The sequence below is a fragment of the Betta splendens genome, chromosome 10 (assembly GCF_900634795.4).
Source record: "Betta splendens chromosome 10, fBetSpl5.4, whole genome shotgun sequence".
Taxonomy (NCBI): Eukaryota; Metazoa; Chordata; class Actinopteri; order Anabantiformes; family Osphronemidae; genus Betta; species Betta splendens.
The window spans coordinates 6825514-6852005 of NC_040890.2; the positions used below are offsets into that span (position 1 = coordinate 6825514).

At 47.9% G+C, this 26492-nt stretch overlaps 5 protein-coding genes across 8 annotated transcripts; 4 read left to right on the plus strand and 1 right to left on the minus strand.

Moving 5' to 3' along the window:
- Positions 1–2466: 2466 nt before the first annotated feature.
- Positions 2467–5748, minus strand: hmgn7 (high mobility group nucleosomal binding domain 7). Its single transcript, XM_029164970.3, has 6 exons — positions 5591–5748; positions 4602–4634; positions 4381–4410; positions 3694–3741; positions 3465–3584; positions 2467–3355 (listed from the first exon to the last, which is right to left on the minus strand). Exons 1-6 carry the CDS (start codon positions 5603–5605, stop codon positions 3308–3310), a joined length of 294 nt encoding a protein of 97 aa, XP_029020803.1. The 5' UTR covers positions 5606–5748; the 3' UTR covers positions 2467–3307.
- Positions 5749–6373: 625 nt separating this feature from the next.
- sh3bgrl (SH3 domain binding glutamate-rich protein like) lies at positions 6374–13455 on the plus strand. Its single transcript, XM_029164969.3, has 4 exons — positions 6374–6834; positions 10712–10897; positions 12157–12237; positions 12590–13455. The coding sequence occupies exons 1-4, from the start codon at positions 6787–6789 to the stop codon at positions 12623–12625; spliced, it is 351 nt and encodes a 116-aa protein (XP_029020802.1). The 5' UTR covers positions 6374–6786; the 3' UTR covers positions 12626–13455.
- A 524-nt stretch (positions 13456–13979) lies between these two features.
- Positions 13980–15639, plus strand: si:dkey-237j10.2 (uncharacterized protein LOC568721 homolog). Its single transcript, XM_055512397.1, has 2 exons — positions 13980–14256; positions 14425–15639. Exons 1-2 carry the CDS (start codon positions 14118–14120, stop codon positions 15096–15098), a joined length of 813 nt encoding a protein of 270 aa, XP_055368372.1. The 5' UTR covers positions 13980–14117; the 3' UTR covers positions 15099–15639.
- Positions 15640–17009: 1370 nt separating this feature from the next.
- Positions 17010–21447, plus strand: LOC114864242 (sodium/hydrogen exchanger 2-like). Of its 4 annotated transcripts, XM_029164967.2 has the most exons (13): positions 17010–17275; positions 17478–17700; positions 17778–18018; positions 18104–18354; positions 18613–18830; positions 18908–19104; positions 19176–19265; positions 19561–19631; positions 19795–19926; positions 20024–20120; positions 20203–20331; positions 20729–20795; positions 20963–21447. In XM_029164967.2, the coding sequence occupies exons 1-13, from the start codon at positions 17026–17028 to the stop codon at positions 21133–21135; spliced, it is 2139 nt and encodes a 712-aa protein (XP_029020800.1). In that variant the 5' UTR covers positions 17010–17025; the 3' UTR covers positions 21136–21447. The 4 variants fall into 4 exon arrangements, with proteins under 4 accessions (XP_029020800.1, XP_055368369.1, XP_055368370.1 ...); XM_055512394.1 differs by having other exon boundaries at positions 20024–20331; XM_055512395.1 differs by having other exon boundaries at positions 20729–21089.
- A 291-nt stretch (positions 21448–21738) lies between these two features.
- Positions 21739–24894, plus strand: LOC114865054 (transmembrane protein 182-like). The gene is made up of 5 exons (XM_029166076.3): positions 21739–22039; positions 23481–23598; positions 23807–23905; positions 24058–24195; positions 24420–24894. The coding sequence occupies exons 1-5, from the start codon at positions 21875–21877 to the stop codon at positions 24638–24640; spliced, it is 741 nt and encodes a 246-aa protein (XP_029021909.1). The 5' UTR covers positions 21739–21874; the 3' UTR covers positions 24641–24894.
- The last annotated feature ends 1598 nt before the right edge of the window (positions 24895–26492 follow it).

Sequence of the window (26492 nt, forward strand, 5' to 3'; positions counted from 1 at the left end):
CCCCCTGCTACCCCCCCCCCCCCCCCCCCCCACCCTCCTCACCCCGCGTCGTCCCGTTCGCTCGCCGCCGCTCGTGCGCAGCCAGCCTGGCAGATGTGTTCACGTCGAACCTCAGCGCGGTCCGAGGAGAGGACGTTTGACTCAAACATGGACCTGTTGGCACATTGTTTGTGCATGTTGTCCTCTGGTGACCGTGTGCGTGTCTAAGCATGTGCGCGACTGTGACGAACAAATGCTCATCCGCATTCACACGCCGGTATCCCTGGTGACGACAGGATCATTTAAATCACTTGGTCGTAAAAGGTCATCCTCGTCCTTTACGTATCGCCCCCCCCCCCCCCTCGGCCATGTATTGCACACACCAGCGCACATGGGAAGGTGTGTGCAAACATGCACGGCTCCTCACACACACTCGCTGACCCCCTCCTGCGTATGAGGACCTTGATCAGAGTGATGCGGACAGTGGATGTGAATGGATGAGCGTGGGGAGGAGACAGGGGCTGGAAGCGCGTGGGACGGCCGAATAGGATATGCACATGTTTTATAAGGGGATGTGGGTTATTTTAGTCAACATAATCATAACACACCAGAGAGATGAGAGTGCACATGGGAGGGAGGGAGGGGGGGGGGTGCTCAGCGAGGGTAAGAGTCTCCTGCTATTACTGAGACTAGACGGTGGAAGGAGACAGAAGTGGATGAACAGCAGACTGGCAGATGGTCAGAGAGACAGTTAAACAGGCAGACAAACATGATTTCAGGCAGAATGCTCAGGGAAGAGATAAAACAATATTGGAGTAATTAACTCTTTGATGTCAGGGTACCTTTGGAAAAAGCTGCATATGTGCTCGCGTGCGTGAGCGTGTGTTTACAGCAACGCCGCATCAAAGACGTTAACAAGCCCGGAGGGCTGATCACAGGAGACAGGATGAATGGACGGATCGATGGAGGCGCTGGAGCCGAGACAAATCACGAGGACTGCACAGATGAAAGAAGGTGGTGCAGAAGAGGAAAAGACGGGCCCACCGCGGACGAGATTAGAAACTTTCTGTCTGATCAATAATGTATTTCCTTTAGTTTCGCTCACATCATTGCACTTCAGCAGTAGTTCTCACACAGAGGACGTAGGTGGCCGGCTCTGGAAACTGCTAAAATAAAACGCAAAAGCATCAACAGCATGATGCTAAAAAAAATTAAATAAAATTTAAAGGGAAATCAATCGTAAGGACACTTTTGCTTGTCACGTGCTTGAAGTGCCTTTTCATAATAAAATGCATGATCTGCCACATCGTGCTAAATGGTTACGTCTAATACCCCTCGGGAAAATATTAATATCTTAAATAAATCATAAAGCGTGAGGCAATAGCTCCACAGTGAGGCGTGTGCAAAGCGCCTCGGCGCTGGCAGGAATGAAGGTGAAACGCTGCCGCCATCTAGCGGCGCAGCGGCGCAACAACGCCCTGCACGCCACAAACATATCGACAAAATGGAGCCCAGCGCTCGGCCATGACAATGCAGGTCAGAGGGGCTGCAACTGCCGCAATAAATAGCGGAAGTCAAGTGCAAAACGAGCACAGCGTCACGCTGTGTGGAAAATTCGGGCTGGGATTCAGAGTCTGATTAAAATACGCAGCTGCTGCTGGGTGTCAAACACTGGGGCCCTGCTGCAGACCATGCTTTATGATGATCCTTTTTACTGATGGGATTGCAAATCGTTTTGACTGTGAGTGCATGGACGTGTCTCCGTGCTTTGGGCTTCGTAGAATACAAAAAAGCGTCATGCACCGCGAACGCCGGAGGCTATTGCACACATTGAGCTCCAAGGAAGTGGCGTGTAGGTTTTGTGTGTGTTTAACAGACCACGTACATCCTCCACTGCCCGTTCTATGACCCAGTGTGAGTTGCTTTGAGCACTTCAATGAAGGGGCCCGACCCTAAGCGATGCCGATGAATAAACCAGTGCTGTTTTGTCTGAGGGGATGGGGTGAATGTAGGTCACGGTGCTCATGCTTCAGTTCATGAAGAGTTAAATGTGTGAGGCCTGAAGAGGAAGGAAGCTGTTAGGTGACACTGGCTGCTCCTTCAGTGCAGTGAGGCCTCTTCTGTGGACCTACTACAGTCCCCTACTACTAATGCCTTGAAGACAGGAGTTAAAAAAAACGAAGGCCTTTATTCAGCTGGTGCTGGGAATATCTTTTACTTGAAGCATTTCAGTGATTCATAGAGAACACACGTCATTTAATGAAACCCACACTTTATCAACTGTATCTGACCTGTCCTCCCAGAGGAGCTGCAGCATCAGTCCGGTGGAATAAGTGACTGATTTAAACCTGTGGCTAACAATCATGCGTTGTCTCTTGCATCGTCACTCTCTAGTCAGCTTTAGTAATAGATAGATGCTAGTTTTGACTATGATGCGCTACCACAAAGTTCATGTCTACTTTTCAAGAAACAAACTCCAGACACTGATTCGAGGAAAATTCCCAGGACTTCTTTTTATTAAGAGAATTTCAGAACATAAGAGAGGGACCAGACACCTGCATTTGTCAGAGAACGATTCCAAATTTGATTGTTTTAAAAAAAACCAGAGTGTTTAGAAAAGCTGACATGACAGCGTGGGTGGAGCAGGAGCTGTTTAACACGCAGGGTCGTCTAAGAGACAGGTCGGAGGCAATCGCTGTTCCCGGAATGTTTCACATGTTCATCTTCCTCTTTCTTATGGACAACACGCTTCAATACGTTTTGTTTTTTAAAAACACGACTTCAATGAAAAAAAAAAAAATCAAGACCATGAGACAGAAGCAAAGGGAACCCACTGCACATTTAGAGTTCTAAAAGAATCACCCACATTAACATGGCTGAACTGTTAATAAAACATGGATAAAGGCTGAACTGTAGGGGGAGGAAAGTCTAAACCTGTGGCGCCAGAAGGGGGAAGATCTGGAGACGGGAGGAGGAAAAACACAGGAATACACAACTCACAACATAGCCAATCCGGCAGGGACACACTTTCTACACCAAACAAGCCTTCAACAATCATGAAATGCCATTTAAAAAAGATTTTAGTGTGTTTATCTTGCTTGCAGACACTTGATATGACCACTGCAAATCTGCAAGGCGCTCCATAATCAGCTTTGCTTTTTGTGCTAAAAATCTGTACGGATACTTATAAAATCATTGATAAAAATATTCCTCTGTTAACAATACGCCTTGGAGGGAAACCATGTGAGAGACTTGGGGGCTGGCTGGTTGGCTGGGGTCTTCGAGGAGGGGAGGGACTGTAGAGGAGGAGGAACCTTGCACAGCGGTGCTACTCTGATTTGGCCTCCTCCTTGGCCTCCTCAGGGGCTGCCTCCACCTGTGGGACGAAACACAGGCCAAGGTCAAAACTGTAACATAATGCATATTAAAAATACTATACTGGAGCTACTTGTCCGGTGTTTGAGGACTCTTGGGGCTCCACTCACCTCATTGGTCTTGGCCTCTCCGTTCTCAGAGTGGTTCTCCTCGTTTGCGTCTGCCTCGGCGTTCTCCTTTGCCTTCTTGGTCTTCTTGTCCTCCTTCTTGTCGTTCACGGCCTTTTCTTTCTGCGGTGGCAGCGGGGCGAGCTGTTAGCAGTGTATTCACACGCTACCGGCATCCTCTCGTGAGTTGTAATGTGACTTTGTGCAGAACCAAGGGCAGCGTGTCTCTTACCTTTGCTGGCTTCTTGACCTTTGGTTCCGGCTTGGGTGGGGCCGGTTTCTGCAGGAAGAAAAGGAGGGGAATAAAAAAACAGCTTAACTTTTAGACCAAAATACACTTTCTTAATAGGTTGCAGCTCTTATGACACTTTTTAAGGGCTTATAAAAAGTCACAGTTTTAACTAAGATTAAAGCTGTGCTCCATCAATTTGACCCCTAATTTATTTACACAATATTAGAATATTATCAATGCTAATTCTTAGAGCCTCAATAATGCCAGCTATTGGTATTTAGCAAGTATTACATGTAGATGTGCACATGTTCTAACTTTTGTCACTGCAGTTTTTACTTTGTTGAAGAATATCTGAAACTTTCTAAATTGTCTGTTAACTCTGAGGTCTTTTGAACATCTGAAGTTGCTCTTAATTCACTACTTAAAGATCTTATTATATATTGTTATGAATGAAGCTCAGGAATGTGGAAAATAACATGTTATTTCAGGGTTAATATTGCAACGAGAGAGATGTTAGTGTCCAAAAGGTAAAAGTTAAAAAAAATAAATATTATGCATCTTACTGCTTCTGTTTGTGTAAGTTCATACTTTGGCTGTTTCCACATAACTTTTTCTGCTCAGTTTAATGTGTTAATTAAGTTTATGTTAATGTGAAAGTGTTTCATGACACTGTATGAGTCTTCTTACCGCTGATAACCGAGCTGATCTCCTCTGGGGCTAAAACAGAGCAAACCATGTTATTATTAGACTTTTATTTATGCTGGAACTATATCCAAACATCACACACTTCATTTTAATACTATAATACTTTCTATTGACTGATACCTTTATATTTAATTACTGCATAATTACTAGAATTGCATTTCAATAACACATATGAGGGGCTACTTCACATATTCCTTGCTTACCTCCTCCTTTTCTCCTCCTTCTGTTCCCTGTGCCTGAAAAATACAAATATAGTTGGTTAAAAGATACAAAAAATAAAAACAGCCCTAACCAGGAGTTTAACTGCTGTTTATAATAACAGGAAACTGCTGGTAATGCTTTGGCGGGATAATATGATTAATTACAAACGTGCTGAAAAAACTTTTCAGTTTCACGTGAAAACTAAATTTTATTTGAATTGCAGGTAGATTTAATAGTTTACAGTGTGGGAACGCAGGAGGAGGGCCTGATTTCAGGCGTAGGGAGTGAGGGCTCAGCCATGTGGGCCTCTGGAGCCATACTTTGAGGGCCCGGGCCCTGCCTTTCCCCTTCACTCCCCCAGCTCTTTCTCTCATTCACTGCATGCAGCTCAGATTTGAAAGCTGGCGCGGGAGTCTCTCAGAAGGGGGAGGGACCTGCTTAGGCTCACGCGCGCCACCGGGCGGCTGAGCCGCGCCATTGTAGCCATTTGGGACTATGAACAAAGAGAGAAAATATATTATTTTATCGAAACGCGACGGCGAATGTTTGTTTTCGCGGTCAAAATGCAAAGTAAAGGCACCGAGGCATTTTCTGGTGCCACTTTTGGCCGGTTTGGCGGCGAAATGGCGATAAGTGGAGCGTTTGTTCTCGGTAGGTCGGCGACGAAGGTGGACAAGAGCTGCAAAGCATGGCTGCTGCTTGTGCTTTAACTGCATGGAGACCGAAAGAGACTTCTGACTCCCCAAAGGACAGCGGCTCTCCCAAGAAAACGCGTTTTTAAGGCCGTACCCGGGCAGGAAAATATTCATTCTAACACATAAAAAATGTACATTATATCTAGAAAATGGGCAAAAATTACCAGAGATAAATAACGGTTATACATTGCGTTATAATTAAGTAATGTCTCAGAGGGATGTCTTCACAATCGTTTGCATCGCATTAATAGCCGATATCCGCCTCAAATAATTTTTGTTATTTTGAGGATACGTACCTTTCTCTTGGGCATGTTGATCTCTTGGAGGTTTTCTTACAAATACAACTAAAAACTGTTTTTGTTACTGGGTTCAGTGCATGTGAAGACGAGTGTCTCCCTTATGCTCGGCAGTGTAGTAAACACACTGGAACAGAGAGGCGAGTGGTTGAATGGGGGGAGGGGTGCGGCTAAAGGCATGATTGATAGGCTCTCGGCCAATCAGGTGACGCCATTCGGGGCTGCAGAACACTCGGAATTTTTGGAGCCGGTGATGTTCTGGGGTCTGCGCGAATGGCTTCTTGCAGGGGGAGATGGGAGGAAGCCTGCAAGAATGAAAGGATTGCAAATCCGAGGACATATTGCCGTCATACAAGTGTGTGCGGCCGCCGTGACAGAGGCCGCACGGCGAGCCTGCATGTGCACTGTAACACAGGCCCCGGCGGAGGGCACCGTGCCCCGGCGTAGAGCCGTGCATCCTCGCTGGCTCGTGCACAGCGCGGGGCTCGCGTCTGCAGCGACCAGCAGGGGAAACATACCACCGTAAATGCACTTCATGTTTGAGTCCAATATGGCGCCCACTCCTCTCCGACACAGTTTTTTTTGTTTGCCAGTCGGCTTTCCTTAATTCGTTTCAGGGAAGAGCTTCGCGTCGCCTGCCCCAGACGCCTGCAGGGGGCCCACGCGCACCGCGCCGCGGCCGCGGCTGCTCGAGAGCGGGCTTCCACAGGCTGCGCTGTTACACAAACGCGCGAGAGCTGCTCAAACATCGCAGCGGATTTATTATTTCAGACTGCCTCCATAATCCGGCCGCGCTCGCCGGCGCCGCCGGCGTCACGCGCCGCGGCGGCGAACGATGGCCGCGCACAAAGAGGGTCGACGCTGAAATATGCAGACATAAAGTCGCTGCGCTGCCATCACGACAGACCTATTGCCTCCGAGCGTGCGCGTACGTGCGCCTCCTCTCCCTCTCTCCCTCCAGACAGGCTGTCAGGGGCGGGGGGCGGAGTAGAGGCGGAGGAGGGACGCCGAGCTCCATCCAGTGCCGACGACGGGAGCGTTTGCGCACAGAGTCTGCGCCGCCTACGACAGCCTCGCAGAATCTCTCGCCGTGGGAACTTTGTTGTTCCCTTCTGGTCTCTCCGCCGAGCAGCCAGGAGCAGCGCGAGCGGGCCGCCGCGTACCCACCGGAGCCGTGCCAGCGTCAGGGATCTAACATGTCAAAAGTCAAAGTGTACATAGCGTCCTCCTCGGGGTCCACGTCGGTAAGGGATTCGTGATTTGCACGCCTTTTTGAACGCGCGATGTGTTTGCACATTGTGTGTGTGTGGAGCGGAACTTCTCGTGGAGTGACCGAAGTGATGCCCATCGGGCTGTCACGCTCCGAGCCCGGAGCCTGACTCATCACCGAGCGCGCGGCTCTGCCCTCCGCGAGACTTTGGCCACAGATGGAGCCTCCCAGTAGCAGCCCACCGCCACCGCCGCCCCCTCCCTCCCTCCCGTTCTTTGTCCTTCTCCGTGACAAGTGAAAGGGAAGTTTGCGGTGGGTAGTTGAGAATCGGTTTGTCACAGCGGTTCCTGAAGTGGCCGAGGACTGTGACCGACTTCAGGGCGAGAACGGCCGAAGCGGGACCGTCGCTCCGCGTCTGTGGGAATGAGTTGTAGTTTGACTAGTCAAGCATTAAGTGTTCCTGTTGCTTTTCCTGCAGCCCGGTGGACTTGAGCTTCGTTTCTGGCAGTTTGCTCCAGAGCGGAGAGAGGAATGATAGTGATGCAATTCTCCAGGGCCCCTTTTTAAACCGTGCAGCTGCAGCGCAGGAACACTTGAGCTCTGTTTAGGACCGGGTGGTTTTAGACACATGTTTTTAACCAACCTTTCCAGGCAGACAGACTGTTACTGGCGCAGGTACTGCAAGATTTGTAACATACAGTGATGATTGATGAGTGATCAGAACCAGCTCAGCCTCTGTTGTTGACACCGTGTAGCCTCTTAATGGTGGTAGTGGTGCACATGTGAAAGGCCTGCGGTGGAGGTGATGCTAAAACAACAGCAGGCATAAATAAACAGGTTTTTATGTGTTTTCACAGCTCACACATAGGTCGTGACAGAGCTCAGGCTTAAAGGCCTCGCGGTAAGCGACTTTTGCAAAGAACCCAACGGCTTCCTGCAGCCAGATGGGTTCACTGTCTGTCTGGGAGGATGTAGTGCAGTGTGAGAGCAGGCCGTGGTTGTGTTCTAAACGCCTCACAGATTCACACCAACGTCTCCGTTGGCGTCTTTTTATAGAGCTGGCAGCCTGATGGAGGAGAATCGCATTATGTCTGCTTCCTCTCGCTCTGCTCTACTGCTGCACTCGGTTTCCTTCGCCCTCCTCCATTACGCGCCGCGCCGCAGCTTCGATGGAGCACGTCGAGCGCGTTGGTTCGAGTGTGTTTGTGAAATGGTGTGCGTTTCCTGCTGAGTGACACAGCGTGGCGGAGCGCCTCCATCCAACGGCTGCCTCAACCCTCTCCAACCCAGTTCAACATGTGGTACCAGCCATAGGACGGAGGCGAGAAGAGTGGAATATTCTTCATAACATTGTAGATTAATTTCTATTTGATTGGCATCTTTATTATTCCTATTCATTGTGAATTCAGTCAACACTGAATATTATGACTGTGTATATTTAGCAACCTTGTGACAGCTTCAGCGTCAGTTATGAAAGCCACAGTTAGTGAGCTTTAATGTTCATGATGTTCTCATTGGGAACACTTGGTTCTCTCCCACGTGGAGCGTTGTATCTTTGCAAAGTCATAAAGTTTCCTATTATTATATTTCCATCCAGAAGCGAGCAGAGTGTGTGACGGAACTAAAGAACTGATGCTGTGACTTTATGAAGCTTAGGCTGAACAGCATGTCAGTATTTACATCCTTTTTCTCTTGTCTATTATTTAAACTGTCATGAGATTCTGTCTTTGAGATTATTGTATCAGACGTCCCTGTTTTTCCCGGTTGTGAGGCCTTATTGTGTGTGTATTTGACTGGCAAACGTGCTCATGTAAATACGCGCCCTCACTCACGCCTATACGGTATCTGAGCATCTAGACTGCAGACCCCTGAGCCGAGCCAACTGAAAGTGCACCTGTGAAAACACTGGCTTATTTCCATGGACTCCGTGCAGCCACAGTTCTCATTTCCTCATTGGCCACAGTAGAAGATTCAACTGTCTTGACCTTTTGACCCCTAGGATCTGTAGGACAGGCTCTGGAGTTTGGAGCACGGCTGCTACAGCGATCGTGTCCGTTTGGGTGCCAGCTCATTTCGTGGCCGTTTCGTATTGTTTCCCGTCTGGAAGCTGGATCTGTGGCACCGCTGACTAGATCGGGACTGGGTGTAGGCTGCTCACATTTGAATGCCCCCGCATTCAAATGTTGAACTTGTGGAATTAGTTGTGGGACGGTTTTAATCAGGTTAGCTGAACATGAGTGCGGCCCAATGTTGCGTCAGCATAGCAGACTGAATCCACTTATGGATTGTTGTTGATACGAGCACCCGATCAATACCTGCCTTTGTCTGGCAGCTGTTAATACCAGAGGCCTGACCTTTCTCTGTGACTGACCTCATCAGGCCAGGACCGCTGTCACATGGTGATGATGTGCACTGTAAAGCAGAGGTAAACTCAGGCGGCTCAAAAACATCACAAAGTGATTTCATTGATGGAGCCATAAAAACCTGGACTTACTTCCTGGCAGCAAGAGAAAAGCAGCAACACAGAGGCAGCGTTTTCCTTGTTTTTGCATAAGGGTAAACTCAGCGTTAACTTCACATGTGTGTATCTGCATACTAAGGCAAAATGTGTGGGTAAGCATGGATTATGCAAACCAGACGTCTGCCCATTGAGGCCTGATTCTGGATCAGTCCTCTCGTGTGGTTATGGCTGAGGAGTCATTTGGTAGAATTCCAGGGCGATGCTATGCAGAAGGAGTGACTACGAGACAGCGGAGCAGTTGTTTAGCGCCACGCCCAAAGTGTGTATGCTTTCCTAAAATAAAGGGCAAAAGGGGCAAAGCTGGGAACCCTACCAGTGCAATTAGAGCCGGGGCAGCTGGCTTTGGGCCAAGCTGCCGACCAGATTAATTTTGCTTGACAACAGTACAATGCTGGCGTGTGAAGGCTGACTGAAACAACGGGAGGGAGAGTCTGATCCTTCACCGTTTCACAAACCGGTTAAGTGCAGGTAATGTGAGGGAAACGTGGGGGGCCGATGCTTCCTCCACTGTGACGACCGTGTGAGTGCGTGTTCACACAGACACACTGAGTCAAAGTGAGGCTGGGATCCCGGCGTTGCGCTTGGCTGCTTCGCCCCGCGCTGCTTTTTAAAGCCGGCTGCTTTGTAGGACTTTGGCCCAGCTGCTAATAAATCATTGAAACTGTAACGGCTTTGCCAGCTTCCTCATTTCCTCCACTCCACTGCAGATACCCACTGAACAGTCCACCTGTGTCCTCTGCAGGTCATAAACCTGGGAGGAGGCGCGGGGAAAACAGACGAGCTGGTTACAGACAGTGTGTGTGTGTGTGTGTGTGTGTGTGTGTGTGTGTGTGTGTGTGTGTGTGTGTGTGTGTGTGTGTGTGTGTGTGTGTGTGTGTGTGTGTGTGTGTGTGTGTCTCTTTGCAGCAGGCCTTATTAGGCCTGTGTTTGACCAGTTACCTCCTCCCGGGTCCCTGAGGAGCTCTTGTTTCCGTCTGGCCTTTTAGGGCCATCCTCCCTCTTACACACACCCAGTGAGAGCTCATTGGACCACAGGTTCACACACTAAACCCCACACACGCGTCTACAAAGATACAGGCAGACGCAGAAATGATACACAGACCTACATGCACACTTCCATCCCGCAGCTTTTTTATTGGCTATGACTGACTTTGGCATTTTAGCCCAATACCGGGTGAAAAGCCAAATGGTGCCGCTTTTGCATTCAGGCTCAATCCTGTTGTGAAGTTTAAGCACCTTTAAAAACGTAATGAAAATCGCACAAGGATGCAGCAGCACTCGTATAAGGGAAACAACACGGCGACCTCAAGGCCCCGCCGTTTCCTCTTATGGCTGCAGTTAACACAGGTCTAACTGACAACTTCCCCTCCTCTCTCTCCTCCACACGCAGATTAAAAAGCAGCAGCAGGATGTGTTGGGCTTCCTGGCCGTCAACAAGATCGAACACGAGGAGTGCGACATTGCGGCCAACGAGGAGAACAGGAAGTGGATGAGAGAGAACATTCCCGAGGAGCACAGGCCGACCACGGGGAACCCTCTCCCTCCGCAGATATTTAACGACTGTAAATATTGTGGGGTGAGACTGAATCATAGCACGACACTGAGCTCCTTCACCACACGAGAGACTGTGTAGTCAGCATTTACTGCCCAACGAAGACATTTAGAACCAAATACCTCCTAACTGGACACGGTGTTATACTGTAAATAAATATGTCCTCTGCTGGTCCTGGTTCGATATTTGACAAGCAGACATCAGAAGAACAGTGAGCCTATTGGACGACTGCCTAACAGTTGGGTCCTTTGTCAATGATAAATGGTCGGCTTTTCCACCTTATCAGGACCTAAAGCGCCTCATTATGCTGCTTCTGGTTCACCCACTCACCAACCGGTGGCAGAGCTCCTCCTTTCTCACACTCACAATGCCTACATTGGTCCCACAGGCTGCTCGCTGGCCTCCACGGCAATTTTATGTTTTTAAACCACGAATGTGTACGCTCACAGGTAGAATCCAAGGCTAAAACCACGATTACTCTTGTTTGAACTGTCTCACAAAACAAACACTGGCACCAGAAACATCGGTCAGCCAAATGGATCCAATCCAGTTGTTATTTAGGTGTAAATACCAACTAATAGAAGAATAAAATGAAAAACAGCTAACCAAGTGTTTAGCAGCCAGATGTGCCCATGTTTTCTCTAAAATAATTACATGCAGCGCATCAAAATGCCTTGAAACACAAAAGTATTAACCTACAAAGAGCGACTGAGAACCTTTGGGGACAATATATAATATATGTGCATATAAACAGAATATAAACACTCCAAGTCATTTTGCTTAGAATAAAGAAATGCTAAAAAGCATTCTTTTAAACATTTAAATGCTAATCAGATGCACGTTTGTGTCCTCCAAAACCCACACGGGGACACGTCGTGCTGCTGGATGGAGGCCGGACGCTGGCATCGAGTGTCTGAGACAAAGAGAAGCGCGTTTCCCAGGACGCTTGCAGCTGTAGGGCCTCCTTTGCAAAAGTCCGCTGGTGCGTCGGACCGGTATGTGTGTGGGAGAGAGTGAAGGGAGACAAAGAATGAGACGAGGCCAGGGAGTGAGAAGTGTCGACGTCACGTCAGGGCTTATTTACTCTATGTTATACTCTCACACACAATAAGCCTTGTAGAAGAACGACACAGACGGTTCCTCACAAAGTTCACCGTGTGGCGTTTGCTGCTCATTTTCAGATTCAAGCACCGGCATTCCTCGCTCTCCCATTCCTCGGGTTGGTCTGCGCTATGTGATCCTGTGATCGATCTGCACCTGAACCTTTTCTCCATCTTTCTCAGGACTATGAGGCCTTCTTCTACGCCAGGGAGGACAACGCTGTGTACGCCTTCCTGGGTCTGACTGCTCCCCCAGGCTCCAAGGTGAAGCCAACCCACACAAACACACGCTGCCTTTCCTCTGAACTTGCCAAACTGTTTCCTTTGTAACCAGATTCGGTGCCTAAATATATGTTTGTCTGTAGCACAATTTCAATACACAAAACGCCTATTACGTAATACATCTGTTCCTGATATCCTAACTCCCAAACTGGCCCCTTCTCCTTTTCCTCTCCTACACGCTGGCGCCTCCTCTCTGCTGCAACAGGAAGTGCATGGAGGTGTGCCAGTTGCCATAGAAACAGAGGGGTTTTCCTTTGAGTGGTGGCAGTCTACACCTAAACCCGCGTATACTCCATTTTATTCTAACCCTCCCTTTCTCTGGGTTTCTCTCCAGGAGGCCGAAGCTCTGGCGAAGAAAGCACAACAGTAGCAGGCTTCCATCGTTTCCATCTAAGACCTCAGGCACAGCCGCCGTCCCAGACCTGGACCCAGAGTGGCAATACAGAGTGGAATAGATCCAGAGGAAAAAAAATACAAAAAAAGTGTCACATTACTCAGCTTATGAATCTGTGGATGGTTTTAATTATTCAGTATTCTTTCTTAATCTGTGTTCAGCTGTGCCTTGTCAGCTGTAGTGAAAGGAGGAACTAAAGCAGAGCATTATGGGTAATCACACACAGCCCTGCTTCCTCCTCTTAACCTCAGCCTGCTCAGCCTATTGGCCTAAAGATGTGTCAATCAGTCATTAGCATGAACGCGTAGCTTTTCTATCAGACAGCACTTTGGCAAACATTGGAAAATTGTGCACACCATGAAAATTGGTATCAAATTCATTGCTTCGTTCATGTTAACATTAGACCGTTAAACATGTTCATCCTTTATGTAACTCAGCAGGTTTAATCAGTTCAAGTCTTCTATCTGTTTAGCCCTGGAAACACCAAGTCTCACAGGCTTCTTGCATGTCTTGTCATTCCTGAATTTGCTGCACCTTGTGGAGTTTTCTCTTACAAATGCCATTCTGAATTTTAATTTACTTTAAGTGTCTTAATGCTGTTTTAATAGCAAGTGTTTTTCTACGAGATCATTAAAAATGACAATGCCAAATGTTGAACTCTGCAAACACAGACAGATGTGAAGTGGCCGTTTTTTGTTTTGTTTTTTTATTTGCTGTTGGTTTTGCTGTTCGCATCCTGTTTCAGTTTCTCGGTGATTCCTGTCTTGCATAATTTACCCTGAAATAAAATGGAAAATTCACCATAACCACGACTCAGAACCTCTTCAGTTTGATTTATCTTTCGAGAACAACTAGAAACGACAACTACACTTTGAGACAATTCTTCTGAATGTTTTCTTTTCATCAACAATAAATGATTTTAAGGTTGGAGAATGTGGCAGTTTTGTAAATAATTAGTTTCAAAATTATTAAACTGGCTGTAAGAAGTAATAGTTTTTAGAGTTACTTATATGCCTTATTTGTACTATTTTAGACCTAAAGGTATATTATGCTTTCGACTGTTACCACTGTAGAACGGTTTCTATTTAGTAAATTATTCATAAATACTATGCAAATGCATTATCTCTGTTACATCAACCACTTTTACTTTTTTTTTGCTTTAATAATTAGTTTTGCTGTGTAATCACAGGTCAGAGTTATACTTGAATATAGGATGTGAAAATGTCTGCTCTGTTTAACTATATTAAACTTTGAGGTTGTGTGTAAACACTTTTTCTAGTGTGATTTTCAGCTACAGGCTAATAAAGGAAGTGTAGTGGGGGTGGAGGGGCCAGTTCTCCATTGCAGAAGTGAAACAGATCAGCAGAACAACTGCACACATGATCGTGCATGTGCTGCTGGCGCTTAAGAGACGCAAAGCAGAAGAAAGGGCAGAAAGACCTCGGACGGACGACGGCCGGCCGGCGCCATGCTGGGCGAAGGCTTCCTCAGAGCGCTGCCCTACACGGAGGAGAGAAGGTTCGCCTCCAGGCGGAACAAAGCGCAGGCACGCAGATGCAGCACGGACGCGCTGAACTGTGCTGAGACAGAACTACGGACAGAAGCAGGTACTCACGCTTATGTTCAAGAAATGAGGCGCTGATGGGCTCAACGTGGTGGAAATACCCGTTTCTAGTTTAGTTCTTCTTTTACTAATGATGCCAATGTAATAATGACTCAAAAGCAAATTGAATTTTTTTATATTTTATATGTATATTTTTTGTTTTTGTGATCAGGTCCAAACGAGGAAGCAATAGACTCCTCCCAGCCTCAGGCACTCAAAGAGATGCCTCAGGCACTTTCAATTCCTGGGTGTTCCCCTCTCCAGCACCCTGACTTAACACTGTGCATAGACAACTGCAGCCTCCTGGAACAGTACCCAGACCTGCAGGTGGCCGACACGGGCCGCATCTCCCACAACCCACTGAGAGCACCCACAGCCCAGCAGGGTTCACACAGTCCCTGTGCAGGGCAGCATCCAGAATGGACAGTCCACCACAGGCCACAGGACGACCCTGTGTCATCCGTACCAGACCAGGGCTACCTGGTCATGGGGCCCAGCGAGGACGTCAGCCTGGACCTGCCTGGATTAGAGCCCATGTCTAACTCTGTGCTGAACGGAATGCTGGACAAGCAGCTGGAGGAGTTCTGGATGCAGCACCTAACTGACAACCTGGCTCGATGCAACTCCCACCTGGGGAACAGCATCCTGCACGGCCTGGTGCAACCGCCGCAGCCCTGCAGCCACCGGCAGGGCCCGGACTCGCTGGAGCCCAGTCTGGGGGAGGGATCGGAGGACAGCGATCGGAAGATTAGCTACCTGCACACCCACAACTTAGGCCCCTGCTCGTCCAACTTTAGCTCCCCCGTGCTGAGGATTTCAGAGTCTGAGAATCCTCACGTGCAGTGACACACACACACACACACACACACACACACACACACACACACACACACACACACACACACACACAAACTGCAATTTTGCTTCAACCCGTAAGGCACATCTTTGAAACAAAACATTCATTTTTATCAGCATCTATCTACATACTGTAGGGTCTTTGTTTACCTGCTCTCATGTGCCACCTGCTGTTCTAATTCTGTTACTACACAACACTCAATGTCATTTGTCACATTAATTTTTTTTCATTATAATGCATGCATCTGTGTTTACATTAAATATTAAAATTGACAGCTATATGACAAAATAGTTGATTTTGTGTCATTTATTGTTTAAATGACCTACAACATAATAACAGGAGCTGCTATAATGAATGTGGAAATGACACATTTTCGACAGTTTGACAAGAAGAAAACATGTTCAAATTCCAGAGGATATTTTCAGTTTTCAGTTTTTTTTCAGTTTGCTCATCAAAACATAGAGAAATAAAAAGTAAAGCACTATGTACAATCTATGACTGAGAAAACACATAATAAAAGACGTGAACATATGATTAATTTATATTTTCTTATGTCTGTTTACAATCATACTGTAGGTTCTCAATACTGATGTTATTATATTTTAATGCGTCAGCTACAGCAAATTATATAATTTCACTCGTGCTATGACTCAAACCGCCATCAATGCAATGATGTAACTTACCTGTGTGTTAAGGAAAGCAATGTCTTAATACGTTTATATTAGTTTTAATTCAGTGTGTGGTCACTAGTGATTTACGTCAATGTTTTGTTTACAGATGGAAAGAAAAAGGAGTTTTCATCGCTATGCTCTGTGAAGGACAACGTTTAAGGTTGTTCAGTGCTGAATAAAAATTATTACATGTGATGTGATGCTGAACTCACCAGCAACAGTTGCTTAGCTTTTTAATACGTTTATTGCAGAAAGCTAAAGCTTGTTCCCATGTGAAATCTAAAGCAAAACCCTGTTGAAGTGAAAATATGCTTTACAGAAAGTTTAGGCTGAGACACTGGATTAATATTATAATATTAGTCAGTCCATCAGATAACTTAAGTTTTGTTGATAAAATTATTATATAGTTACTATTATAGGTAATTATAACTTATTAACATCTATAATATCAAAACTAGCCACAAACTCACAGTCCAGCTTCCAGTGATGTCAGTGACACCTAAACCGGTTCAAACCAATCCCATCTCTGTAGTTTACAGTAAGTGAATGGCAGCTCCTGAACTGAAGGAGTCAGCAGTTCACATAAAGCTCCTGGTGATGAGCTTGTCTGATGCTCCCACTGTGCAGGCCATAGTTCCCCATGGTTACCTGAGAGGGGACGGGTCTCTCCAGCACCAGGATCAGCTCCAGGCCCGGGTCAAACCAGTGCAACAGCAACAGGCCGGTGCTGAGGCTGAAGCTGATCCAGCTTTTCAACACATTTCAACACAAAACTCAACACATTCTGATGTGTTAGTTCCTTTTGATTTCTTATTTTGACACTGTTGAAAGTTTGGAATAGATATAAACTTTGCATGTGAAAAAGAAATTGTATTCAGTCAGTCATTTTATTTTTCCAAACCATTATTTTTTCCCAACTTTATTGGCAACGAGGTACGTTCACTAACGCAACACTGCAGTTGTCTTTGGGTGTGTTTTATCCCCACCTACAGAACAAACAGCGTTATTCAGCTCTGTGTGTGTGTGTGTGTGTGTGTGTGTGTGTGTGTGTGTGTGTGTCTGTGTGTGTGTGTGTCTGTGAGCTGCTGGCTGGACATCACTGCCAGCTCAGGGATTCCTGTGCACATTAGTGACGACCAGGTTGTTTTTGGTGTTTCGTGCGTGTGTTGCTGTTGCCCCCCCCCCCCTCCCCCCCATCATCTCCGTCCCATTCTCTCCTGGCCCGTTGTTGCAGCATGGCAGCAGGATGCTCGCTCCGCGGACTCTCTCGCTGCTTCTCTCTGCCTCTCTGCTGGGTTTTTCGGGCCTGACCCTCCCGGCCGAGCCCCCTCCTCATCCCCACCACCCGCCTCCTCAGCCGGGCCTCAACGGCAGCGATGGCGCCCTGTCTGCGGATCTGCCCGTGGCCTTGAGGGTGTTCAGCGTGGACTACCACCATGTGCAGGCTCCCTTCGAGATCGTGCTGTGGATCATGCTGGCTTCACTGGCCAAATTAGGTAAGAACCATCCATTGAATGTTACAAAACCCGAATCAAGGCTCCACTAAAACCAGCTCAAAGGATGTTCAACTTTCTGTATGAATGAGGACAAGGTCCTCATTCAAAGTGACGCCACAGCTTGAAACGCCACGACTGCTGAATCCAATTTGCTTGACGTCTTTTAATCCCTTGTTATTCTCCGCGTGTCTCCGGCGCTCAGGCTTCCACTGGTCGGGCCGCGTCCCTGCAGTGGTGCCAGAGAGCTGCCTGCTCATCATGGTGGGCCTGCTGGTGGGAGGCGTCATCTACGGCGTCAGACACTCCGCCCCCCCGACGCTCAGCGCCGAGGCCTTCTTCCTCTTCCTGCTCCCGCCCATCGTCCTGGATGCGGGGTACTTCCTGCCGGGGCGGCTGTTCTTTGAAAACCTTGGTACCATCCTCTGGTTGGTGCACGCCGACAGATCACCATTCCCTTTGAGGCCAGTACTGTAATAAAGCCACGTGTGGGGCGTTTCGACAGGTACGCTGTGCTCGGGACCCTGTGGAACGTGCTGGGCATCGGCCTGTCTCTGCACGGCGTGTGCCTGCTGGCCTCCGCCTCCCTGGGGGACGTCTCCCTGCTGCACTGCCTGCTCTTCGGCTCGCTCATCGCCGCCGTGGACCCGGTGGCCGTGCTCTCCGTGTTCCAGGAGGTGCGCGTCAACGAGCAGCTGCACATCCTGGTGTTCGGGGAGTCGCTGCTCAACGACGCGGTGACCGTGGTGAGGAGGACCCGCTCCGCGCGGCGGCGGCGGCGGCGGCGGCCGCTCCCGTCGTGACCGTTTAACAGGCCTCTCCTCCTGTCAGGTGCTCTACAAGCTGTTTGAGTCCTTCCTGCGCCTGCCGTCGGTGTCGGGGCTGGACGTGCTGCTGGGGGGGTGCCGGGTGCTGGCTGTGGGCCTCGGCGGCCTGTGCGTGGGCCTGTTCTTCGGCCTGGTGGCGGCGCTCACCTCGCGCTTCACCTCCAGGGCCCCGGTCATCGCCCCGCTCTTCGTCTTCCTCTACTCCTACCTGTCGTACCTGACCTCAGAGATGCTCCACCTCTCTGGCATCACGGCGTGAGTGCTGCTGACTGTCAGCATCCACGTTTGTTCCTCCTGAAGCAAAAAGATGAATATTAGTCCTTCATGGTTTTTATGTTGGTTGGAAATCATGCTTTGTTCTGTGATGAACTTATCCAGATGTTCAGAATACAGCACAATCAAATGTGATCTTGTCATTCTAATACTTTTATGAACAGAGTGTATTATTATATCATTAAACCATACAAACCTACATTTTCTCTAACAGTTTCTCTCTTCATCCTCTTCCTGTAGCATCGTGACCTGCGCCGTCACCATGAAACAGTATGTGGAGGCCAACGTGTCCGAGCACAGCAACATTAGCATCCAGTACTTCCTGAAGATGTGGAGCAGCGTGAGTGAAACGCTCATCTTCATCTTCCTGGGCGTGTCCACCATACAGGACATCCACATGTGGAGCTGGCCCTTCGTCTTCTCCACGCTGCTGCTCTGTCTCGTCTGGAGAGCCTCAGGTGACCTCTGCATCCGCCGCTGCCCCCCTGGACGGGACCATGGCAGACTTTGATCCAACATGTTTCCGCTTTTCAAGGCGTTCTGCTTCTGACCGCGGTGGTGAACAAGCTCCGGAGGAACGCCGTGACCTTCAGGGACCAGTTCATCATCGCTTACGGCGGCCTGAGAGGAGCCATCTGCTTCTCTCTGGTCTTCCTCATCGACGATTTCCCAAAGAAAAGGCTCTTCATAACAACAACTATTGTAGTGATTCTCTTCACTGTTTTTGTTCAGGTGGGACACTAACATCACATCGTTCAAACCAATGTTTTTTATATCATTCATTTGTTGTGTCTGGTTTTTAGGGGATGACCATAAAACCGCTGGTGGAGCTGCTGGATGTGAAGAGGAAGAAGAGAGCTCTGCCCACTGTCAGTGAGGAGATTCACAGCCGGGTGAGAGTTTACAGCAACAACAACCAGGTCCGGCATCTGTAACTTGCTAATCATATGTTTTAGGGGAAATGTATTTAACTGATGAGTTATGAGGACATAGACATCATATTATTACAGGATTTAAGTATTTACTGTAGATTTCAACGACTAACGGTTCATTTTAAACTTCATATGATTTTATTTGGCAGCAAAACGTCAGCATACAATAAGACATGAGACATAATGTTTTCACACATTTTATTTGCATAAAATAGCACATTTAAACTGCTTGTAGTGACATCATTTGTCTGTATAGCTCATAGATCACCTGCTGGCAGGCATAGAAGATGTGGTTGGTTATTGGGGACAACACTACTGGAAAGACAAGTTAGTTCCCAGTGACTTAATTTCCCTCCTACTGTGAGTTTTCCTTCAAAATATCTGAGCTTGAAAAAAGGAGTACCTGTAAATAACCAGTAGATGGCAGCAAAGACCCAAAGCAGGAGCTTGTGATGGCGTCTCAAGTTGCCTGATGTTGTGCGTGTGAAAGGTTTGAGCAGTTCAACAGGAAGTACCTGCGTCGCTTCCTGATCCGCGAGGACCACCAGGCTCCCTCCAGCATCCTCAGAGTCTACCAGGAACTGGAGAGACGCGAGCAGAGAGGAGACGAGGAGGCGCCACCGTGAGGGACCGCTCCAACTGTGTGGCAGCTTGTCAGAAACGACACATCATCAGCTCTAGGAAGCAGGTTAACGTTGGTCTGCACTGCCTCACTTCAGAGTGGACCCTCGCCGCCACGGCCGCCCCCTCTTGCCGGAGGAGATGGACAGCATCAGGCGCATCCTCTCCAGAAACCTGCAGCGTTTTAGCAACAAGGTCGGTGGACGTGGCTCCTCAGGAACCAACGCTTTATGTCACACACTGAGTGTAACCGCTGGCGTCCGTGGTGCCACTGCAGCAGACGCCGGCCTACAGCAGACACGCCTTGCACCAGGACGCCGCTGTGGAGCGGCCCAGGAGGCCCCTTCACTCACACCAGAGCTTAGGGGAACCATGCACACATCACACTGTCACGCACCGGCCACAGGTACAGTATGTGTGTGTGTAAAGACAGAGGAGGAACTGAACCGGTCTGTGAGGTAACATGCTTTTATTTCCAAAACAGTGTAAAGTACAGTCAAACACATTTCATTAAAACATGATTATTGATGTCTAATTTTAACATTTCCAAGTTTAGTCCATATATTAGTTTACTACGTCATTGTGCGACTTCATAATATATCCAGTAATTACAGCAGTTACATAAATGTAAATTCTTCCCGCTGATACACAATAATACACTACTGCACTACTCTGCAAGTAATACTAGTTGAGTTGAAAATATCAAGTTCAAGCACCTCAAATTACTGTACTCAGTGAATTTCTATGATACAGAGTTCTTACTCTCTAGAAGCACATTTAACACTGCTGTATGTTTCCGGTAGCAGGCGGAGGACAGAGAGTTCAGTGGAGCCCACAGAGTGAGGGCCGGACTCAGCAGGTCTCACACAGGTAAAGCTAGGAGACATGTGGGTGTAAATGAAAAATCCAGAGCCTACAACAGTTTTTCGCTGTCTTCACACAGTATTAATTGTTGGTTTCGTTATTATCGCTACATTTCCATTTTCTCCCGACCTTTGACCTTTGATGCTCACCTCGTGAGCCCCGTCTCTCTGCAGTGTGCTCCATAAGCCCGACGCTCTCACCGGGGGACCCGTCAGCCTCGGCTCAGGGTGTGAGAGTGGACCCAGAACCTCCAGAGGCCCACACATCCTCACGACACCAAGCGCCGGAGGACAGAACCGCTAAGAAGCAACTTAGCTTCATTTTGCAGAATGAGCAGCAGCAATGAGAACACAGTGTGGAAAAAGAGCTCAAATGTGTGTGTGTTGAGTCATTTGAATTGGCCTCATGATAAGATAAGTCCCTCACATCCTTTTTTGCTGTAGAGTTTTGGGGTTGTGAGACTAAGACGATAAAAGGTTTTAGTAATTTCATGCACATCATCCAATTAGAATTGTTAAAATGGATTAAATAATTAGCCTCCTGGTTTTTATCATTCTGAGTGTATGGCAATTACAATAAAGCTCTCAGCTCCGTGTTTCACCTCCTCAACTGCTCTGGTGGACGTTTGAGGGTCATTTGCATCACTAGTCTAATTCAATTTCAAAGTGGTGCTCCAAGTGTAACACCTACTTTAGAAATACCTTGCAGTCATAAATGCTGATCCTTACACACACACACACACACACACACACACACACACACACACACACACACACACACACACACACACACACACACACACACGGATCTCTGCCTTCCCTTGTCTCCTTTGTAGATGCACAGCTCAGCCACTGGTAATTCGATGCGGACAGGCCCACAGTTTGCTTCCTAAAATAACCCAGGCCCCCTTGACTGACCTCCTCATTTGCTGTAGCTTCTATTCCCTGCAGCTCCCAGTGTGCGAGGGAGTGCCGGGGCGAGTCAGACTGTTTTCATTAGTAGTGGAGTCGGGCAGAGGGCTGCGCAGTGGACGCCGGTGGGAAGCTGAGGATAAAGGGCAGCGAGCGAGGTTTTGGGCTGGAGCTATGAGGGTGGGAGCTGCAGCCTTGGCGGGGGGGATTTTTGGGGCTTTGGGGACCCTGTGTTTCCTCCTGGCTTTTGGTACAGACTACTGGCTAGTGGCCAGTGACGACTGTGGACCACATACATGGACAACACTGACAGGGGGAAAAGGTGCCAATGGGACTGAGGTACGGTGGACACACGTGTGGCCTGACTGTAAGTGTCCAGATTCAATAAGACAAGCAGACATTTAAAGCAAAAGCTCAACACATGCATATACCATTAGTCACAGCACTGTCATATATTTATCACCATAATAACCACAGGCTCGTGTGGAGCGGGAACAGATGCTGTGTGGGCCTGACAGTGAGATGCGTGCGATGGCATCAGTGAGTTATTTAAAGGCAGCTACTGGACAAATGCTTAGCGTTGAACTAAGTTGGAGGATTTGGTTGGAGAAAGTTTACTGACTTTTGCCAATGAGTCACAAATGCTCTATTTGCCTATAAATAAATAATGTAGTGAGTAGAAGGTGTTAACACCTACATGTGCTGTAGACTTCATGCAGACTTCATGTAGAGAGTTAGCAACAGCCATGTTATCACATGGTGAGATGCAGCTTTCCTTTGACATAAATGCTAAAAGTAAAAACAGGGTTTCAGGTTTTTGTTGCCTATTAGTAAAAATAAACAGCAAAGTCCATTTAATGTAGCGCATGCTGAACAGTAGGTGCTGGTTTGAAGTGATGAACATTTGAGGATGATAACAACATGGTGTTGCATAGTTTTAACACACACACAGGTGCATTATGTTGGAATTTGGTTCTAAGGTTTTGGAAAAACATTAACACCACTTCATAAGCAATTAGTAGAATTATCCCATTTCTGACAGCTTGAGCATAAACAAAAAGCTTGTAGAAGTACTTCTCCCAGTGCATTAAATGAATCTTTACAAATATAACCTCAATAAGTGACAATTGGATTTATATACATGTACTGATTCATTCATATATTGATATATTCTAAATATCACTTGCAAACAAAGATCACACTGTAGAGATGAACTGCCTCCTCCCGTCTCCTAGACTCCGTTTAGATTTGCTGAGTTCAAAGCCTGAGCTTTTTCTGCTTTCTAAGTTTCCATCCCTGAGGCCGCGTCGCTGCCAAAACCATAAAATGTGCAGGCACCTGAGGTCGAGCTGGTCCAGCAGTTAAAACACGATAACCTTGATGGCCCCATTCTTGGCTCGCGTTTCCACCATTTCATGTGGTACCGGAGGTTTTCTCCCTGATTTCCCAGGTTAGTCTTTAAATGCCGCATGGGAGAGAACGTTCCCCAAATGCAAACAAGGCCTATATTTCTAGGAGTAATTCCTCCCTAACATCACAGCAGTACAAAGTCTTTCATTTCCAATAAAAGAGCACGATTCCAGTTGCTGCGTGTGATTCGGCGCCATCCATCATATTTTTGACAAGCTACGAGAAACCTCACGGACCAGCGCGACCACAATCAGAACCACATTTGTTGCCGTGGCACCGCCACCGCGAGTCGGACAGAGGGTTTGTCCGTCACCCAGTGCCTGTCCATGTGTGCGACTCTCCCTCCTCTCCCTCCTCTTCCTCCTCTCAGGTCCGGGCCGTGGAGGCCGCCGGCGCTCCATCCCTGACTCTGCACCACGAGGGCTTCTTCTGGCGCTGTGGTTTTCAGGTGGAGCCCACGAGTCACGCGGTGCTGGCGACGCTCTTCAGTAAGATGGACGGCAACAAAGGGCTGTTGTTGGGTTGTGGTCTGCTTGACGTGCTAAGAGAAATGTCTGTAGTTTTGATGTTTGACAGAAAATCTAAAGGGTAAGAGCGAAGCAGAAAGAATGTGTTGGCACTCGTTTCAGGTCGCGGGCTGTATTTGACTTTTCTGGCAGACTTTTTCTGAAGTTTCTGAACTCTCTCTAAATGCAGCCAACCAGCCTGAGTCCAAGGTGTGTATCCACGGTTACCTGTTCCCGCTGCCTGTTGCACTGGGGCAGGTGCCTCATCCCATTTATGATGCTGCAGCAGGTAATTTAATCAGAGTAAATGAAGCACCACAGAGGAAGTGATCTAAATGTTCTCCACAAATCTTAGAACCACTTCCCTGTTAATAACCTGAAGGTCGTGACCTCCTCAGTGTTCTAACACACTCCTAATGTGCTCTGCTTGTGCTCCTCCAGTCTTCCGGGGGTTCTGGACCGTGCTGATCATCCTCGGCCTGGTCTCGGCTCTGACCGGAGGCTTCCTCCTGGTCTGCGGCGTCCCGTTCATCAGCCACAGACTCTACAAGCTGGGCGGAGCGTTCCTCGTCGCTGCCGGTAAAGCATAGAGCGCGTGTGCGCGTGCGTGTGTTGAGTGACGCGCGCCGCCGGGGGAGTGGGCGGATGTGCGGACGCAGACACATGTTGTCAGCTGTTCACAGGCGTCACGTGACAGGCGCGGCAGCTGTCGCTCCGCGGCGCCGTTGCTATGACAACGGCAGGGGGAGGGTGTAAACAGCACGGCCGGAGCTGCGTGCGTCTCACTGTGTGTCGCTCCACAGCCTGCTTGTTCCTGGCCGTGGTCTCGCTCTACGTGCTGTGGATGGAGGCGGTGGACGTGAAGCGCTACGTCCTGCAGGAGAGAGGGGACGCGTGTCCGCGCGCCCGCGTGTCCGTGCTCTACGGCCTGTCCTTCATGGTGGCGGCGGCCGGCGTGCCTTTGGAGCTCATCTCCGGCCTGGTCTTCATGCTGGTGGGCCGGACGCTGCGTGCCAGCAAGTGAAGGGGACGGAGCACGTTGTGGTCTGCACAATAACATGCAACTGCGGCTCAGAGGAGCTTTAGATGCAGACGACGCTGGTTTGGTGCAGCTGTATTTTCTGCTTTGTTTGTTTCCTTTGGTCATAAGTTTTCCACGATTGAGAGTTCAACTATACTGTATGGAAATGTGAAATTATTCTGGCCTTATGGATAATATATAATTCACAAGTTAATAACTATTAAAATTGATCAATAAAATTTAATATTTTATAATAATAGATAAAATTTCTAATTATTTTATTATTTTCTTCTCATACTGGTGGTGGTCTGAAAAAAACAGACTAGTTTTACACATTAAAGTTAAACAATTAAAATTAGAAAATGAATCACTAATTTATTCCTAAATGCAATCTCAAAAAAATCGTGCATAATATAGTGTGTAAAGTGCATTACCTTGCACTAATACACATGCCTGTATTAAGAAAACATAGCACAAAAAGTAGCTCCTAGTATAACAAATAGGACCAGAGTTCAGGATACGCATAAGTAATAACAAACTAACTGGGGCCATTTTCCTGAGTGAGTATTTTCACTTGCTACATTTATATGTCTCCTATTTTACTAGATAATCTCACATACTTTCACTCGTGTTATATTTTAGATGCAACGGGCTTCAGGGAGTTGTGACGGTGTGGTATTACAGTAGTACTAGTGTTTACTACAGGACACGGATACTCCCTCCATCACTGGCATTTGGCACAGGATCAAAGCCAGAGAGCGAGCTAGCAATCGGGAGGGAGGACTCCATGCACCGCTCACTGCTGGTAGTTTTAGGCAGAGGGTGGTGGAGCAGCAGAGCAGGGACGTGGGGGCACAGAGTAGAACATCATTTCCCTGCTCTGGTCTCACGGCATTCCTCCACCCCACCATTTATGCCTACACAATACACTGACCCGCGCTCCTCCGGTCGCTCCCTGTCATCCAGGAAAACACACGCGGGCGATTGTATCACAACTGCTCCAATATTAGATCATCCTTGTTTTTCATTCGTCTGAATGGGCAGCGTGTGGAAACAAGCCGTGCACTCTCATTCACACGTATCAGCTTTCATCTGCTCTGCTGAGGTGCAGGAGGGAGGTGTCGGAGGGCTTCAAAGATCTCACTGATCAAACACACCTTCACACACTCACACGCTCTGATCAAGCTGCCCAACACAGTCCAGTATCAATAATTGAAGTATACTGTGTTTTTTATTACTGACCCTTCAATAGCTGTGCGTACAATGTGCGTGCCACGTTATAGAATATTACAGTGACGACGTCCTGCAGCTGTGATCCTTTATACATCAGTATGGCTGAACGTGTGTGTGTGGTCTGTGGTAAGTAAGATGCCAGTGGTGGGCTTCTCACGAGTATTTCTAGGGCAGGAACTCACGGGCTCCATTTGAAACATTGAGTCATTCACACAGGAATATAACAGCATCATCGGCATCTTATCAGACAACAGGCTCCTGTCAACACATGTTGCGTAGTGGGGCTGTCGTTCTGTTTTGTTGTCCTTGTTGTTGATTTGGTAAAATATCACTTGGCCCAGATGAATGTAGGCTTTATTTTGGAAGTCACGATGATGTCATACAGCCTAATCCAGCATCTAACTTATAGGCATTACTCAGTTTGTCCAAATCCTTGGCATCAGCTCATCACACTTGGTGGATGCATTATCCTCATGTGCCAGCAGAGGGCTCTCCAGCTCTCCTCTTCACACCGACACTTTCCTATGCATGGATGGACAGAAGAAAAATGAGCAGGAAGCAGTCGGCGAAAGTGAAAAGGAAAGGAAACAATTAGCGAGTTCGATTCCTGACTTGCTCAGTG